The sequence below is a fragment of the Lingula anatina genome, chromosome 10 (genome assembly GCF_051362555.1).
Source record: "Lingula anatina isolate TDL-2025a chromosome 10, LinAna3.0, whole genome shotgun sequence".
Classification (NCBI taxonomy): domain Eukaryota; kingdom Metazoa; phylum Brachiopoda; class Lingulata; order Lingulida; family Lingulidae; genus Lingula; species Lingula anatina.
Window position 1 is genome coordinate 11,460,029 of NC_141776.1, and position 19,508 is coordinate 11,479,536.

Sequence of the window (19,508 nt, forward strand, 5' to 3'; positions counted from 1 at the left end):
GCGAGAACCCCGCAGAGTTAGATCGTTCCAGCTAGTACGATGCGTTTGTGGGAACGCTCCCTATAAATGTTAGGGGGCCGTAGCGATAGTCCGAAGGTTCAATAGTCCGAAGGTTCATTGGTCCGAATGTTCACTATAGAACCTTCGGACCAATGAACCCTTGATTAAAAAATCGATGAAAATGTAACCACTTTTCGGACCAATGAACCTTCGGACCAATGAACCTTCGGACTATCGAGACGCCCCCAATGTTAGCGCACCTTGATCTTTAATAAAAGAGGCACGAAAGTGAGAACCTCCAACCAGGAAATGACTACATACGCTGATTATTTCGCGCGAATTTTAAGCACTATATCCCATCGAAGGTAACCTTTTCGATTAATCTTATCAATACTGATTTACATCAAATGAAAAGAAAAAGTAAGTGACATTAAAAACATGACTTTCAACGTGTTTTGGCCTCGAACAGTGAAAGATCGTGTCGCCCTGGCAGTGTTTATGTTGATAGGGGGACCACTGACGTTTTGTTATGAGGTCTTGGTTGTTATTCCTACTTACTACAGCGTGTGGACATTAACAGCGTATATCCATGTGATATTCGGACTGGTATTAGCCGTCAGTATTTACTGGAATGTATATAACGTCAGAAAAAACTTCCCACGGTGTCTTGTGAATGGCGACAGAAGAACTCAAGAGGCCGCCACCTGTCAGGGACACTCCAGCGAATCAAGAAAAGAGCAATTCGAAACGAAGTCAGAAACGGCAGTTACTCTTGACCACTTTCAGGGAAATCAGAGACCATCTTCAGACGCAGCTATAATCAGGAACGCTGGCGGCTTGCAAAATTTGACTGGACATGGGACCGGAACTGAAACAGAAGGGGTATTTTGTTCATTGTGCCAGAATCAGTCCCCACCGAGGTCGTTTCACTGCGAGCTCTGTGACGGCTGTGTTCGACTGCAGGATCACCATTGCTGGTTTGCAGGTATAGTTACAGCATATACATGTAGATGTAGCTCTAACATGTGACTGTAATCAAGAAACATGTATTTAACTAGCTGTAGCCTAATTAATTCTACGTGTTATCCCAAATTTTCCCCGTGAATAATTATATTATAATTTATAAACTATCCAAACTGGACAGTTCGTTAAAATTTGCCAATAACTTTTGAGATATTTTAACCAGTGGAATAAAGAAATAAAGATACAACTAAATATATATAGAAATAAGATGACTAACCAACGCCGATGAAACATCACCTTTAGGCTTTAGTGGAGGTTTGCAAGCTCGGGCATAATACTGAATATTTGGAGTCACATCCAGTCATTAAAAACGTTTACACACATCCCCATAGGGTGGGTTCCATTTTTGATATACATGTATTATTCCCTCTGCGTCTTCTGTGTATTTTCTAGGTTGCTGCATTGGACAACACAACCAGAAACAATACGTCTACATGATGCTATCCTGCTGGCTCCTCGCCTTATACGGGAACGTGCTTAACTTCTCATTTAACGTGTCCACACTTGGACTAAATCACTGGACACCGGTAATCTTAGTGGCGCCACACATAGCCCTCATGTTCGGATACCTCTCCTTTTATGAATTCTTCGTCGCTGGTTTAACAAGTGTTGGTATGTTTCTCTTTGGGCTGTTCACTAGATTGCTGTATGCGCAGGCTGTTCAGATGATCACTGGACAGACGAGGTACGAGCGGAAGAAAGGAATCAAGGTGCAAAGCAGTGGATTTAAAAGGAATGTTGAGGCAGTGTTTGGGAGGAACAGTATTGTTTATGTTATTATCAATAAAATACATTCATTCCTCGGTTACAGAGATGCGAAATTCAGATGATGTCATGTAGAAAATCTAATGTGATATGAAGCAAAGTGAATGAACTTTAGAACGTTAATTATCTCACTGAGAAAAATTGGTTACATATTTCAACAATTCTTCTGCTGGTACATCATATACGTGAATCAAGTGACAAAAGATTTTTAATTATAAATCGTGCATGTTGGAAGATGGGAAACGTAAAAAAAAAGTTTTTTGCTTGCTTGGCAAGGACAGTGTTTTAATATCATTACAAAATAAATTATTCTGTAAAATTCAGCAAGTATTCCTCTGTCACCAAAGTATAGCTAGTCAAAAGTAAGGGGAAATATAGGGTATAAACTCCCGTCTCATTTACAGACCGTAGCCAGAGAATTTTGGTTGGTTCGAATGAGCCGCCCTTTTGGCAGTGAAAATCCCTAACCAAAGAAGGACCATATCTCGCCTTTACTACCGTGTACAGTGCTTAGGTCAAAGAAGTCCGTGTAATATAGCCATACGAAATTTCCTGTGATTTTTTTATTGATCTGTGTAGATCCTTCTTCAGATGTGCAAAATAAATAAATAGATAAATAAACGGATTACACAATCCAAGTACATATGTGTTCAATAAAAAATATAACCGAAATATGTTAATATTCACATTTCCCTGACCTTTTCACATACTGTATGTTCAAAACGTTCATTTTTCCTTCACAAAATGACTCAAATACAAATGACAAAAGTAAGCTTACAAACCTTTATTACGAGGTCATTTTGATTACTTTACATTCCAAGAACATGTAGCTATAAAAATCTACACGACAATGTTGAGCTGGTGCATGTGTGTTTGACGGCACAATGATAAATATAAATGACTTTCTTTCGGTCTTAATTTCTAGGCGAAAGATTAAGTATACTTTAGCCCGAGATATTGAATGGAATATTTATTATACTTGTTTTAAAACTCGTTTTAAAATATTTTTATTTAAGGCTAAAACCTCATAGAAATAGTTACGTTATTCAAATGGGCTCCTGTAGCTCTATCTTAACCTGAAGATGGCTACTTTGACAAATTTTCTGGCTGAAGATCTTTTTCAACAGACGCGGAAGAACATGTTGAAGGTTCTGTTGTAAGACGATTCGATACCTCATTTATGTATAGGGGCTGTAATGACCCTGAAAATTAGGAGCATGCATATGCTGGTAGTAAGACCGATAGTCAGTTTTCAGGGACCTTCGAATCTCAAGATGACTGAGAAGCACTATGAAGTTTTTTCTGTCTGTACATCCAGCCAATGAAAGTGGCATCTGGCTAAAAATTAACAGGGCGGATCTTCATCTCGGTTGTCTTCAAGGAGTGATAATAACCCCTGAATGTTTTCCAGTTGACCCCGTCAGCGAATGACGTGTGGTCACCAAGGTGATACAGGCCGTTCAAGTTCGAAAGGTGACAGCTGCCATACCACCACGCCCCCTTGAAAGTAATCGCACAATTACCGCCATTGCTGCCATGATCTTTCGTAGTGAACTCCATTCCATTGTGAAGCAGTGCTAGTGAATCACCTGAAAAAAAATAGTTGGTTACATGCAATATACCTTTTCTGGTGGAAAACATCCCAAAAAGCCCAAAATCGCGCGGCTAAGACCAAAATGATTTGAGATTTCTCGGGATTTAGCAGAGAGTGGGATCAGAAATAATGGCAGACTCTTTACATGTATATATACTGTGTATTGGTATCCGATATGTAATAAATAGGTATCCTTGGGTATTCAAAAATGACTGTCAATGAAGATAATGATACATTCAATGATTGGACATGGGTCTGTTACAAAATTAAGTCGATTTTAGGTTGCTTAAAATGTTTTTCACAGCCTTACTGCCCGTTGGCATCTATCAGTAAATTGAGTAAATCATAGCTGGCTTCCATTTGCCATAAGGATTCTATCTATATCGCAGTAATTTTCACATCCTTTTTGACTTTATGATATGTATTTGGTGCTGAACAAGTGCGTACAAGTAATTTGACAAAATTGTTGGTGACTGTTATTATGACTGAAAACACAATGTCATCGTTTGTCTTAAAATATCCATTGCTGAAGTACATGTACGAGTGAAAGACTGCAAGTTCAATAAACTGCACATTTGAAGGGGTAATTCATTTTATGAACAGTGATGATCGATGGTATTTAAGTGTAAGCATAACTCTAACACGCTGTCTTTCATTTATAAAAAATGTTATGGCACATTTTCTTTTCAGTAAATATTTTAAAATATATTTCAAAAAAATACGCGACCATGATATTGTGTCAAATTCAATTACCCGCGGTCCCAGAATATGTTCCAACAGTCAACTGATAGTTGGCCGACTCTGATGAGATGGCAAAGTTGTCATAGTGAGCGTACGCCCAGACACCATCCGCGTCCTCCATATCCACACGCAGCTCATAGCTGTCTTGTTCAGTCAGGAGGTGGATCTTGTCGTTACCTGTTAATTAATATTTTTTTGGAATATATAAATGTTACACAATTTTGCCTTAAACTTATTAGAATACTGGATGGGAGTTAAATGTAACATACAAATAAATAATTAATGAACAAGTATATTAGTAAGCTTAAATACGTGAAAACCAAAATCTTAAAGACAACAGCAGATGCAATAATGACCAGATTTAAGAATAATAATAAATGAGATTTTTTCTTTGATTTCCATAATTAGTAACGTCTTGCAGGCTCAAATACTTGCACCAGCGATTAATATGTGCGAGAACATCAGTAGATAAACCAGAAAAACATTCATTCTCTTTTTTATATCTGCCATAATCCCGTTGAATAAAGCTCTTTTTATTACAGAAAAACAAGTAACATTTTCGCCTTGAGGACTCACTGTTACAATAACCATACCTAGCCAGTGTTCTGAACTTAAATTTCCAAACCCGTCTTTGTATGAGGTCCAATTTCTATAGAAGTCAACAGAGCCGTCCATGCGCTTCTGAAACAACTTGAAACGAAAAAAAAATTTGAAGCATATTCATCAACGTAAACCGTCTTTTAAAAACTACATACGGAAGTGATTCAGTAAGTCTGTAAGAATGAAAACAATATGAAAACAAAATGAAAATTAGAATCAGCTAGCTTTAATCCATGGTTGATTTTTTACTTATTTATGTAAATGTTCCTCCTATCTAAAATTTGCAGATATTAATATCAAAACTGACCGTCCATCCTCCTCCATCAGTGTCCATGTCACAGTACACATCAAAGGAAGTAGGACTGTTCACAGGAATAATGCTGTAGATCCCACTGGTATTTACGCCATTGTTATACAGATCTGCGCAGTCCTTCCTCTCTAATAAGTCAAGGTAAATGTTACTAAGAGAAAGTTGATGAAATCAATGGCGTCTCATTCATTTTATTGCAATGTAAATACCCTTGGTTAATGTCCTTTGCGCTCCACAGTGATCACAATTTGAACTACGCTATTTCTTATCGACCTTTAAAATAATTCGCACTCACTTGTAAAGACTTACTGATAGATAATTGTTGAATCTTCACACTCAACACAGAATGGTAATATTCCGAGTTTGCAGAAGATCGAAATCACACTCGACTATATACGCACATATTTGTATGTTATGCTTTATTGCTTATACCGGGACATATGTTTATTATCTTGATCATGTCCAATGCAGATGTTTGTCCTGTCGCAAATTACAAGTTTATGGGACGTACTGCATTACTTTACGACTATACATGTTTGTGCTCGTTGTTTCACCATTCTGTCCTGAAAACGTGAAGTCTGAGTACAAATCAACCTCAATCGCAAACAGCAGGAAAATGACCAATCATTCAATTTGTTCAATGCACTTACCATAATTTGTGAAGTTAAACGAGGCTGTAACTGTAGCATTATTGACTCCAAGTGGCCTTGAATTCATCGCCGTCAGCCGCATGGTATAGGCAACACCCATAGGGAGATTAGACAAAACTGACGTCACATTATTGCGGTGACCTGGGTCGCCCATGGTCAGCTTGGTGACGTAGGTGTTGTCGACAGCACCAAACTGTTTCACATCTAGAGTAAAGGTTTGGTCAAAGCCGCCATTATCACCTGCTGCCCAAGTGACCACCGCAGTGTTTGCTACAGTTGTGTTCAACGATGATATCACTGGTGGTTGTGGCGGTCCTAGAAATTAATCAATGAATTATGTAAATACGCAGTGTTTTAAGCACCATGCGCATGCCACACATATTAAAAGTAATAAAAATGATATGAAGTGAAAAGATGTTGAAACAAGTTTTTTAATTGCTATGCAAAATCTAGGCGTATCTTGGTCGTCTAGCATATAGCCACATTCCTGGCACTAGCTCTCCTATCTTCATCCTTTATCCAGCCTTGTCTTTAAAAATTTCCCGAAATGCAATCGACATATTTTATGATAAATTCCATGGATCATCTAGGCATGCATTTGTTCAAATAAGTAAATAAATAGCAATAACAATAAATATATAAAATATTAAAAACACACTGACCAATTCCAGAGTTAAGGTACACCCAGCCACTGTCAGCTACTGTCATTGTGTCAGCGCCATCGTAGATCGTCTTGTCATTTATTTCACACGTCTTATTTTCCACGTGATAGTTGACAGATACACAGGTGGCAGACCCGAGGCGGAGGCACCTCACAGTACAGGCAATCTTAGAGCTAGCATATGAAGCCAAATGTTTGCCGCCAAAGACACCATTTAGCAATCTGTGTCCTGCCTGTGCCGCGAAGTTGCCTTGTCTTAACCCAACACCCACTGCTGAATCAGCAATATTACAGCTTATAAGTAACAGCTGAAGCAGCTTTGCCATGAGTTTCATGGAATCTTCTTAAGCGCGCTTTGTCGCCGTCTGACACACTGGCTAAATCTTCCACCTTTTCTTTGTACAAAACAGCAAATTCCTCCGAGCGCCTATTCGATTAACTTCACTTGATTAATGTGAAATCTAGAACTGAATTATTGTAAATAGTAAAAACTGTTAACACACTGTTTTGTATTGTGTTCAATTGGCTTATCTAATCCATATTTACATCTGTTCAATCTAATCCCTGGTACAGAACTTGGCGTCTTTGTCCATCAAAGATATTGCACTACACCATCGACCACGTTTGCCTTTAATTAAGGAGACCAAATGACCCAATGAATGGTTAGTAGATCAACGCTAGTCTTCTGAAACGATTTGTCAAGAACGTCAAACCGTCTGCAGGGTAAGTTATTTTCCTGTGTCCCAAATGTTGGCTTGGAGATGTTGTTCGCTTCAGAAACTTGGCCCAATACACTTAATTGGAGGACATCCGGATCAATCCGTTAGTTTACGGAGAATTGAACAATTTACATGAATGACATCATCAACCATATTGTCAGTTATGGCTGACCGCTTCTGCTCGTGTGCTTCTAGGGCCGGATTTATGTATAAACAGCCTAAGCACGTGTTTAGGGCGCCACACCTAAAGAGGCACGGATAAGCTAGAGAAAAATACTATGTATAAAATGTAAGTATACAGAGGACACTTAAAGAGGAGAGGAATCGCACCAAGTTACGGGCTCTGAATACCTGGTCTTGAATAACTCTACATCTGCCTGATTTACACTAAGTCTGCTTCTTCCTGTTTCAGTAATATACAATGCACATCTTGTCGCATCTAGGGCAACTGAACTGTTAGACAATTATCAATGCCGTTGATGGTTTGTCGCCCCGGAGCGTCATCAAAATTGCTGGTCCGGTCTCATTATTGACCGCTGATCAGCAACGTCCACCATGTATGTACCAATAATGGCCAAGACATGCTGAGAGTACATTACTCGGGTGAGTTTTAAGGAATCTTTAATACTCAGGATGACTGACAGACACTATCGTTAATTTTAACTTAAAAGTTAATAGAACCCGACTAAAAGTTAATAGGGCGGATTTTCATCACGGTTGTTTTCAAAGAGTGATGATAGCCCCTGAACGTATACCAGTTGACCCCGTCAGCGTATGACGTGTGGTTACCATGGTGATACAGGCCGTTCAAGTTCGATGAGTGACAATTTTGATACCACCACGCTCCCTTGTATGTTTTTGCGCACTGTCCGTTATTTGGACCTTGGTCTTTTGTAGTAAAAACTTGACCATTGTGCCTTGAAAATGAATCCCCTGAAAATAAATATATCAGTTCCACAATTGCATTCAAACTATCATATACGTTTAAAACCAAATCACGCTGGTATACACTTACCTCAACGTGCATGCATGGGGCCACACGCTTATAGCACGCTAATTATTTAGTATGGTAAATAATGTTATTATGCTAAGCTTTGGATAATCCAGCTCCTACATTCATGTGTATTTTTTTTTTCGGTTTTCGACGAAACGTTCCGTTCTTCGAAATGGGTATATTTAAAGGTTGGCAATTACCGTTTTTATCTTCTATTAGTTTTTGATAGAAATAAAGCTTTATGTCTAATTCGTGCGTTGAAATGTACTTTTTTTAGATCAAAGTAAATATGAACTGCCATAGCAATATATATTGCCTGATGCATTTACTTACAATAAAACTACATGTACTTAATCTTGTTGATAATATAACACAGCTCAGAGCACACTACCTGCGGTTCCAGAATATGTTCCAACAGTCAACTGATAGTTGGCCGCCTCTGAGGAGAGAGCAAAATGGTCGTAGTGTGCGTACGCCCAAACACCGTCCGCGTCCTCCATATCCACACGCAGCTCATAGCTGGCTTGTTCAGTCAGGAGGTGGATCTTGTCGTTACCTGTAAATAAGTATTTTATGGAATATCTGAACAATTTTGCCGCGTTTATAAAAATCTGTAAAGCAGAGAAAGTACACACACTGTACAATGGAAGTGATACCCCTACTGAACCAGTACTTTGGGGGGATAAATGACTGTGGAATGATATGCTCCTGGTATTATTTTATTAACATAAAATTTCACAAAAGAAACGGTTCTGACTGAACAATTAAACTGTATCGATATTCTGACATTGTTTATATTCCGCCTCTTCAGGTTAATAACTTTGACTACTCTGATTTAGGGAGGTGACTCTTCTTTTGTCCAGTGTGTGTACATGAGAAGGCTTTGACAACGTCCAGGAAGGGGTAAAGCTAGAGGATAGCGTAAAGCGGCTAGATTACCATTCTAGAATAGTCTAAAAACGTTTTTTATGTCATTCACTATATTGTCATGTCATACTTTTTAGGAGCATTAACACAATTTGGCCTTTTTTTATAAAGGTAAGTGAAGTGCCTTTACAAGCTTGAAGTTTACGCTCAAAAAACTTAATGCATATGAACTACAGTTTACAATACAAAATTAATAAATGTTCCTCTAACAGATTAGTACACTTATGATCTTAATTAAGTTATTCCTTTGTGTTTGCATGCAAGTGCATGTTTATATGCCAACGATTGATTTGTAGGTGAACATTGTAACTATATATAAATGACTCAGTTTTCATTTTTCTTATTTTTTTTCCATTTACTGTCGTAATTGTTAAATTAGCTGTTATTCATTTTATATTGGTGCTCTTAATAGTTCCTTTACATGTACCTAACCAATGCTCCCCGTTCAAATCTCCAAAGCCGTCTTTGTATGAAGTCCAATTACGGTAGAAATCAACAGAACCGTCCATACGCTTCTGAAACAACTAGAATGAAAAAAATCAAACATCAAAATAAAACATTACTCACAAAATAGCTTCATGGTTATTAAAGGTGGCTTTTAATATGATATCTTTGACTTTCTTTATTTAATTATTTTTGTATTTCGAACAGTGATAAAATAAAGCACCAATGCTTAAATAAGCCTCAATCAAATCAATTAGTGGTAACTGAAACTCCAAGTACAGTTCATTGCGTACTATTATGAATAAAATACTTTTTAATAGTACATAAAACCCGAAACATTTTTACAAAAAAACGGTAAATAGCTTTTAAAACAATGGGTATGCTGACGTATTTGTTCTAAATAACTTGAATTTGGAGAAATCATTAAGAGGTTAACTTCTTGAGCGAGTAAAATTTCATTTACGCGTAGTTATCAAGTTTTTGCCTCATCTTTTGCAGAAAGTGATATCAGTACTGACCGTCCATCCTCCTCCATCAGTATCCATATCACAGTACGCATCAAAGAAATCAGAGCTGTTCACAGGAATAATACTGTAGACTCCACTTGTATTCACGCCATTGTTATACAGATCTGCGCAGTCCCTTCTCTCTACTAATTCAAAGAAAATCGTTTATATCTTTTGAAGGGGTATTCACAAGATCAATCTTGTTTCAGTAATTTAATGGCAAAGCAAATATCGAAATATACACGGTTTATGGTCTAAAAGCCTGACCATCATCTTACCTACATAATAGCATATTGACCGATAAATTACATGAACTTCGCAACAACGCTCACGTATGTTTATCAGTTGGGTGCGCTGTGCCAATTAATGATACTCAAAATAAATAACTTTCTGAGCTTGCTGATTGGAGACATTACAGAAAATGCAATCACTTCTAATATACAATCTTGATCAACTCTGAAAGCCCGATGCAGCTCCAAATCCACGTGTTTTGTTTACAAATTATCACACTTACTCTGCCAAGCCTTTAAGATGTATTCTAATTCCAGATACCATATCTTATATGACTAATGGTAAATACCAGATGCTGCGCATACCGCATTACTTTTAACTATATTTTATATGTGTTGTTGTGGCATCATGTATTGTAATTGAAACCAGCATTCATCAGTCAAATAAACATTAAAGTAACAAAGCGCTGTTCAATTCATTTATCTGATCACTTACCATTTGTAAAGTTAAACGAGGCTGTTACAGAGGCATTATTGACCCCTAATGGCCTTGTATTCGTCGCCGTCAGTCGCACGGTATAGGTGACACCCATATACAGGTTTGACACGAGTGACGTCACATTATTGCTGTGACCAGGGTCGGCCATGGTCAGCTTGGTGACGTAGGTGCTGTCGTCACTACCAAACTCTTTAATATCTAGAGTAAAGGTTTGGTCAAAGCCGCCGTCATCGCCTGCTGCCCAAGTGACCACGGCAGTGTTTGCTACACTTGTGTTTAACGACGAGATCACTGGTGGTTGTGGAGGGCCTAGAAATACATCAACACTGGCCCACTATTCTGACATCTTTAAAATAGGCTCATTGCTGTGATGTCGAAAATTTGGACTGAGCTTTGTTGGACTTTATTATTTTTGCAGACACTCTGCTAGTTTTGCGGATAAATTTGCCTTCAACGTGAACATTTGTACAACAATTCATTGGACTACGCATATACATGGTGAGCACAACGCCCCTTACTTGTATAGTAATAGTAAAATCAATTAATTATTTAGTAACAACTAGCAAAGCACTAACGTACTAGCTAACCGCATTGAAAACAATCTCCCGGTCGGGGGTGATAATAATAATAATAATAATAATAATAATAATAATAAATTATATAATAGACATTTATATTTATAATATATATTTTTATAAAATTAATATTATTATTATTATAAATATTTTAAGTATTATTATTTTACGATTAAAAATTCACCAACCAATGCCAGAGTTGAGGAACACCCAGCCACTGTCAGCTACTGTCATTGTGTCAGCGCCATCGTAGGTCGTCTTGTCATTTATTTCGCACGTCTTATTTTCCATGTGATAGTTGACAGATACACAGGTGTCAGACCCGAGGTGGAGGCACCTCACAGTACAGGCAATCTTTGAGCTCACACGCCAAGTCACATACTGCGTGCCACCGAAGACGCCATTTATCAATCGCTGTCCTGTTTGTGCTTTGAAGTTGCGTTGTCTTAACCCAACAATTTCTGCTGAATTAGCAATATTACAGCTTAGAAGTAACAGCTGGAGCAACTTTGCCATAATATGAGTTTCACTGAATCTTCTAACAACGTTTTCTCCGCTTTTCTTTGCTAAATGAACTTTATGCTTTAACTTTCCATAAAAACTGCTTTTTTCAATCACCTTTCCCCCAGCTGCTTTAATTAATCGAAACTCAAGATTTAAATAAGAGTAACACATAATGCATGGGATATAATGTATTTGGATTTTCTAAACCAATCAATATCTACTTAATTTCCCTTAGCAAAGAACACTTAAACTTCGTAAAGAAAAGCCCTTGTATTTCGCCGTCGATCATATTGACCTTTTATGTTATGTAGGAACAGTAAAATTGTAATTATTGAACTGATGATGGCAATGGTCAGTTAATCAATTTAAGTTCATTGAAAAAGAGACGAATATTCAAGAACGGCGGCAGAAAGTAAATATCCGTAAAAATATGCTGGTAAAGTGAATGATACATGTCGTAGATTAAATATCACTGAATGATACATGTCGTAGATTAAATATCACTGAGTGATACATGTCGTAGATTAAATATCACTGAGTGATACATGTCGTAGATTAAATATCACTGAGTGATACATGTCGTAGATTAAATATCACTGAGTGATACATGTCGTAGATTAAATATCACTGAGTGATACATGTCGTAGATTAAATATCACTGAATGATACATGTCGTAGATTAAATATCACTGAGTGATATATACAACTGCTTAAAGGGATGACAACTGTTCATTTTGGCAAAACATTAATTTTCCTGGGGTAAACAATTTACTATAGGGGTGGGTTCATTTCAATTCCACGCGAGCTTCGGGTATAAAAGCATTAAGACCAATCAATATTGATCAGACCCTTGTTTTTTTTTTTCCTCAATCCATAGTCAACTTCCATATGGACATATTTTCGTTATGCGCTTTCTGTTCAGCAGCGAATGTAATCAAACGGGTTTCTCAGACTAGAATTTTGGATCGACATGAACGCAGTTTTGTTTTAAAAGCTTTGTTTTTACTATTTAGTGTTTTCTTTATTACACATGTAAAATGCTACTTTTTCTAAAGTTTCATTTACTTCCGAAGATTCATAAAAAATATCGTTATTTCTGGTCTTCAACCACTTAAGCCCTTACTGTTAACTTCAAAAAAATCCTGCTGTCTTGGTTCTCCTTTCTATCCCTTGCCAGCCATAATGGCTCAGTAACTTGAACTTCAATTTAAAAAAGTGGGGGGGGGGGATAAAAAGGAAAAAATATGAAAAGAAAGAGAATGAAATTTCTGTGTCACCATGAATCAATCATTATTGCTTCAAAGGTACTGACCATACAAAAATTAATTCTATGCTCTACTAGTAATCTAATTGCCATCTAAGCCCACTGTTTTATGTATCATCTGGCATTATACAGCTGTATCTGCAAATGCATTTTTAAACATTGCAACAGGATATATCTCAAGTATCACTTCTGGAGCATTACTATCATTTAACTCCATTTTGACTAAAGTTTCTGTATAATATTTCCTCTGTTCGTTCGTCCCATCCTGATTATCCTCATCTTGAACTTTCTTTTTTTATAGAATTACGTGGCACCAAGGTCCACTGTGTTTTATACTTATCTTCATTTAACTTTTTGAAAAAATGAAGTGAAATCCTAGTCCTCTGTGGGATATCCTCATCTTGAAAATCATTTTCATAGACTGAAGTGAAACCCTGGTGTGACTCATTTCATGCTTTTTTAATTTACTTTTGACACTAAAACTCTTTTTAAAATGCTGACATTTAAATGGTTTCTCTCCAGTATGGTACTTTCATGTCTGGTACAACTATGTTTGAAAGTGAACTTTTTCATACAATACTGGCATTTGAATGGTTTTGTCCAGTGTGGATCCTTTCATATTGTTTATATTTACTTTTGACTCTGAATCTCTTTTCATAATACTGGCATTGGAATGTTTTATCTCCAGTGCGATTCGTTTCATGTTGCGCACAACTCAGTTTAAAAGTAAATTTTTTTTTCACAAAACTGTCATTTGAATGGTTTTTTTAAAAAGTTAAATGTCCATATGAAGTTAAAACTCTAAATAATATGCAGTCCATTGAAATAAAATATTATCCTTTCTTTTCTTCGTAAACTACGCAATAAATGAATCATGTGCAGATATAAAGTATCACTATACTAGTAAATTAATTTTTATGGAGTCGTTGGCATGTACAACCTCATCTCAATTTCCCTTATCTCATTCTCACTTAAACAGCTTAATCGCTGCTAAATCCCCGATCTCGCGAACTCTTTCACGCCGATTTCTTCGATTTACTATAAAACAAGGCGACTTCCTGGTAAATAAATCAGTTTCGGATATCGAAACAAAGCTGCTCTGTGCCGTTACAGTAACTTTTCTTTGATAACTCATGTCGAGAATGCATGTACATGTATATATGTATATACCTATCCATTTGTTTTATTTATTTACTTATTTAATTTTGTGGAGAGCATATAATGCTTCCAGCGCCTTGCCTCCACTTCATTCTTTTGAATAAACGTTGTTTAAAAAATGTATATACTGCACAGGTAAACTTGTATATCCAGGTACAGTGCTTGATCCAGATACAACTGGGTGATTGCTTCCAAACCCACAACTGTTCTCCTCTGTTGATGAACCTATAAGTTAAAGGGAAGGGGATAGTTACACAAGAGCACACGAGCTGATTGCGTCTTTTGTCCCCAAGGGTCTATACTTTAATTTTGCACACTATTTGAGGGGAAATAAATACCGGGTTTATATGGGATCATCAAGAACTACCTACGGGGGCCGAATTTTTTATTATGTGGCCATTTTCTCTGAGCGGAATATAACCGTTAATTTAACCAGAGACATGGCTGTGAATATTTAGTGAAAAATCAATCTGTGGCCCTTGTAGAGTGTAAACAGTAATAGGCAAGAAATTCAGGCAGATTTTTTAATCCGCCTAGGCGAGATTTCCAATGTACTCATATTGTGACCAGCTTCAGCTTCTCTAGATCTGTATTACGCTCAATGCCAGGAGGTAGGATGTTAATCAGTTTTTCTGACTGCATTCAGCAAGAGTCCCCATGGAGAAAGTGCTCTTTGGCTAGGTGACATAACTCATTGTGAACGGCACGGCTGTGCCACTGAAGAAGACTTTGAGAGTTAATTTTAAATGTGGTGACAACAACGTGGAGTATTTGTCCTTTTTTAGGCTTGTAACTTTTAAAAGGTCCAGAAGGCTTTTAAAGGGCTTTTATTCGCCTGTTGTTAACAACAAAAATAGAACTTTAATAACATATCGCAACCCTAAAACTTAATAACTTTATACATTTTGCCCGAATAGCAATCCAATTTCTTTTTATTGTGTTAATTGCTGAATATACTTTTATTTTTAAGTCGGTGGTCCAATATTTGTGTCAGTGTGAGGATTCAGATAACATAAAGCTAGCCGAACATTACAATATATACTTGAGAAGATAAATTAAAGGTTGTTACAAGGGATGCATTACAGTTGGTCACGGCTTCATCTGATTCTTGGCACCTACTTCTGAGAGCTAATACAGATTGTGTCTGTTTTGCCTTGAGCACATGATGTATGGTATGGAATCGATCTTATCCGAGATAATGTTCGTTTTTTTTCCTTTTTTTTTTTTTCACTAGGGAGAGGATAGGTAAAATCTGTTATTAGGTTTGTGGTTATTGCACTTCAACCGCACGAAGGCTTAATTTTCAGGACATGCATTTGTCTGAATAAAGTATGGCTTTTTTGGGGTTTCCGTTTGAACGATTAAATCCAGCAGTAAAAATGTCTCAATTCAATAATTGGCTTTTATTCAAAGGAGGAACACCTAAAATGATCAATGATGCAGTGGTTGGGTTTTCTTGTCACAACTGTTGTGCGCTGTGCGGGGGGAAATGACTAATGTTTGAATTATAACAATTATATGAAGCAACCGGTATCCGACTTGATATTTTATTATGGTCTAAAATTTAAGCTCAAAGCAGTACCTTAATCAAAGAAAGGGGAAAGTCTTCATCGAAGAAATGGGAAGGCGCTTTACCTTAAGGCTGAAAAAGAAAAAAACACATTTTTTGTGAAAAGAAAAATGATTTGCAGCGCTTAAAAAAGAAAAGTTTTTCTCTAAAGGCGTGCTTCAGACTATCAATGGAGCTACATGCACAGTTACCGTTGCTCCATGTGTTGTTTATGCTTTGTCGCATCGCTAATATAGCATCAGGTGTCGAGTTTAGACAAGGTAACTTAGGGGTACAGACAGGACGGCGGTTGGTAAATGGCGTCTTCGGTGGTACACAGCGTTTGGCTTCCTGTGCAAGTTCAATGATTGAATGCTCTGTGAGGTGTCTCCGCCTCGGATCTGAGACCTGTGTATCTGTCAACTATCACGAGGAAAATAAGACGTGTGAAATAAATGACAAGACGATCTACGATGGCGCTGATACAATGACAGTAGCTGACAGTGGCTGGGTGTTCCTCAACTCTGGCATTGGTTAGTGTTCTTATTTAAATGTAATTGTCATTGTTTGAACAGAATGCATGTTTTTTTCTCATTTATAAGATGCCCCCCCTTTAATCACCAAAACAAAAAAATTAACGGTTATTTCATTAAGATTTGTATAGAAATTAAAAGTACCTGTACATCCCTCACATACTGCCATTTTACACGCAAATCCAATGTGTTCGAAAATTATTTTTTAGAAAATTAAACCTTACATAAATTTTAGCTGCCAGATGACGATGTATGTTTTGTGACAGGACCCCTTTCGTCAAAGTGTCCAAAACAAAGACGCTGCATCTTACTATTTCTAGCCTCCCCACAACCACCAGTGATATCATCGTTGAACACAACTGTAGCAAACATTGCCGTGGTCACTTGGGCAGCAGGCGATGATGGCGGCTTTGACCAAACCTTTACTCTAGATGTTAAAGAGTTTGGTGCTGACGACAGCACATACGTCACCAAGCTGACCATGGCCGACCCAGGTCACCGCAATGATGTGACGTCAGTTATATGGAACCTGAATACAGGCACTATGTATACCATGCGGCTGACGGCGACAAACACGAGACCTATTGGAGCCAATAACGCCAGTGTCTCGCTTAACTTTGCAATCAGTAAGTGTATCGGAAAGGGAATTAAATGGGTTTTTCACTCCTTTTTTATGATATTCTCATCTAGCCTTCTATCTTGATACCTGTGATATACTGAACGGCAATATAATACATATTTAGGTCCTGTAGGATTATAGTCAAAACAGTAATTCAATTGCTATGCTGCACGACCGGTGTTTTTGTGAGAAAACAAGCATACACAAACCTATTGAAAATGTTAACATATTTAAATTGTGGCCTTGGAAATAATACAAAAGAGCTTGTTAGTACTTCCATAAACAGTTACGGTATCGATTTAATCTTTTGAACACATCATATAACCCAGATGCCTGTTTGTATGGGGTTTTGAATGATTTTTCCTATAAGTATGTGGTTACCACGGTCAGGTTTCTGACTTGCATTTACAACGCATTTACAACGCGCATTTTAGCATATTTGCATTATAATTACATAGGCAAGAAGAGGTTTGTTAACTTGCTCTTAAATATCGTTCACCTTGACTTACTAGAGAGAAAAGACTGCGCAGATCTGTATAACAATGGCGTAAATACCAGTGGGATCTACAGCATTATTCCTGTGAACAGCCCCGATTTCTTTGACGTGTACTGTGATATGGTCACTGATGGAGGAGGATGGACGGTCAGTTCTGATATCAATATCTGTTCAATTTAGAAATGACCAAAACTTTCTTCATAACTTGTATAGAAATCTTGATTTAAATGGACATGTAGTCTTAACTGTCTTATACATATCTGAACTGAAGTTTTTTAAAACATTTTATTTCATAGCCAACATGTACACTAACAAAAGACCTCTGATAAAATACGTTGTACTTTAAAACTCTGTCTTTGTAACTTACTGTATGTTCAATATTGTCATTTTACTCGATTCCATCCATTTTGTTTTCATATTCAGTTGTTTCAGAAGCGCATGGACGGCTCTGTTGACTTCTATAGTAATTGGACTGCGTACAAAAACGGCTTTGGAAATCTAAGTGGAGAACATTGGTTAGGTATAGAAACCGTAATAAAAAGCCAATACTAACAATATGTACTGTTACGAGAAGTCCCAGAAGAAAAAAAAGCTTGTCTACAAATGTATACATACAAGTCAACCGTTAGAAGTTGGGCCTGCAATTACTTTATTCATATGAATACACTCCAATGCCACTTCTTATCCGTTTGGCGGTTACTTCGTCTTCTTTAAATTTTGTGATACCTTGAAAAAACTAAAAACACTACAGCTGGAAGGAAGCAAGATAAATGTGTAAAAGCTCATAAAATATTTATTTACAGGTAACGACAAGATCCACCTCCTGACTGAACAAGACAGCTATGAGCTGCGTGTGGATATGGAGGACGCGGACGGTATCTGGGCGTACGCACACTACGGCCATTTGGCTGTCTCATCAGAGTCGGCCAACTATCGGTTAACTGTTGGAACATATTCTGGAACTGCAGGTAGTGTTATCTTGACACCATGTACTACATATATAATTACAAATGTCACACAAACAAACTGGCAGCTCGCCTGTATTTACTTGGCCAATTAACGTGCTTATTATGCCGTTAACAATGCCAATTGGGATGTGGTCTGGGCCACGTCCTAATTGGGATGTGGTCTGGGTCACCTAGGAAGAGTACTGGATTGGAATATGGCCTGTGACATATATATAAATATATATGATCGACCCCACTTGAAAGCGATGCGACATAATCCCCTAATGGTCTCCCCACCTCCCACATGCACCATGCCTACAGAGGTCAAGCAATTTTAATTTCGGAGCCGAGATTGAATTCGCTTTATCGCTAGGCTCTTGCAGGCATGGTGCGTGTGGGAGGCGCGGAGACCATAAGGGGGGTTATCCCGCATCGCTTTCAAATGGGGTTGGTCATATTTGATTCACAGACCAGTTAGTCCGTGGATAATCTGTTCTGAATGCGGCCTCACACTATTTCAGGTGATTCGCTCAGACGTCAGAACGGTTGTGCTTTCAGTACGTATGACAGAGATCATGACACCTGGGACAACGGTAGCTGTGCTCGAAAATACAAGGGGGCGTGGTGGTATCAAAACTGTCACCATTCGAACTTGAACGGCCTGTATCACCTTGGTAACCACACGTCATTCGCTGACGGGGTCAACTGGCACCACTTCAGAGGGCGTAACTATTCTTTGAAAACAACGGAAATGAAAATCCGTCCTGATGACTTTTAGGCGGGATCTAAATCCAGAGTAGGAATCTTTTTTGGTTCCTAGGAACGGGGTATTTTAATTATTTTTGGATAAGATTATTCGAGTTGATGACATATGATATGGACCCCAGTATCATATTAATTGACTTTTTTGCATGCCTTCAATGATACCTATGTAGTTTTATGTACATAATAACTGAAATGGATAATGCATGGTCGACCAAATTAGATTATACTTTTTAAATTCGTATTTTTTCACGATCAGTTTTTTTTTTTTTACCTTCACCTTCTTTGGTCTTGGTCACAACTGATTATTCTAATGGTTTTAAGGAAAAAAAAGACAATTTATAGATCTTGATGATCTAAAGTCAGGAAATTATGTTGTCTTAGTTCTACTCGAGCATAATCCTCTATGTTGATAAGGACTCCCCCCCCCCTTCCACC

At 37.6% G+C, this 19,508-nt stretch overlaps 2 protein-coding genes across 2 annotated transcripts; one reads left to right on the top strand and one right to left on the bottom strand.

Moving 5' to 3' along the window:
• The first annotated feature begins 268 nt into the window (after positions 1 to 268).
• Positions 269 to 2,111, top strand: LOC106177270 (putative palmitoyltransferase ZDHHC24). The gene is made up of 2 exons (XM_013559996.2): positions 269 to 985; positions 1,417 to 2,111. Exons 1-2 carry the CDS (start codon positions 439 to 441, stop codon positions 1,851 to 1,853), a joined length of 984 nt encoding a protein of 327 aa, XP_013415450.2. The 5' UTR covers positions 269 to 438; the 3' UTR covers positions 1,854 to 2,111.
• A 456-nt stretch (positions 2,112 to 2,567) lies between these two features.
• On the bottom strand, positions 2,568 to 11,754 carry LOC106177266 (uncharacterized). Its single transcript, XM_024077274.2, has 12 exons — positions 11,427 to 11,754; positions 10,661 to 10,972; positions 9,947 to 10,077; positions 9,412 to 9,508; positions 8,449 to 8,613; positions 7,750 to 7,996; positions 6,346 to 6,638; positions 5,684 to 5,998; positions 5,031 to 5,161; positions 4,717 to 4,813; positions 4,136 to 4,300; positions 2,568 to 3,377 (listed from the first exon to the last, which is right to left on the bottom strand). The coding sequence occupies exons 1-12, from the start codon at positions 11,752 to 11,754 to the stop codon at positions 3,127 to 3,129; spliced, it is 2,532 nt and encodes an 843-aa protein (XP_023933042.2). The 3' UTR covers positions 2,568 to 3,126.
• Positions 11,755 to 19,508: the final 7,754 nt, after the last annotated feature.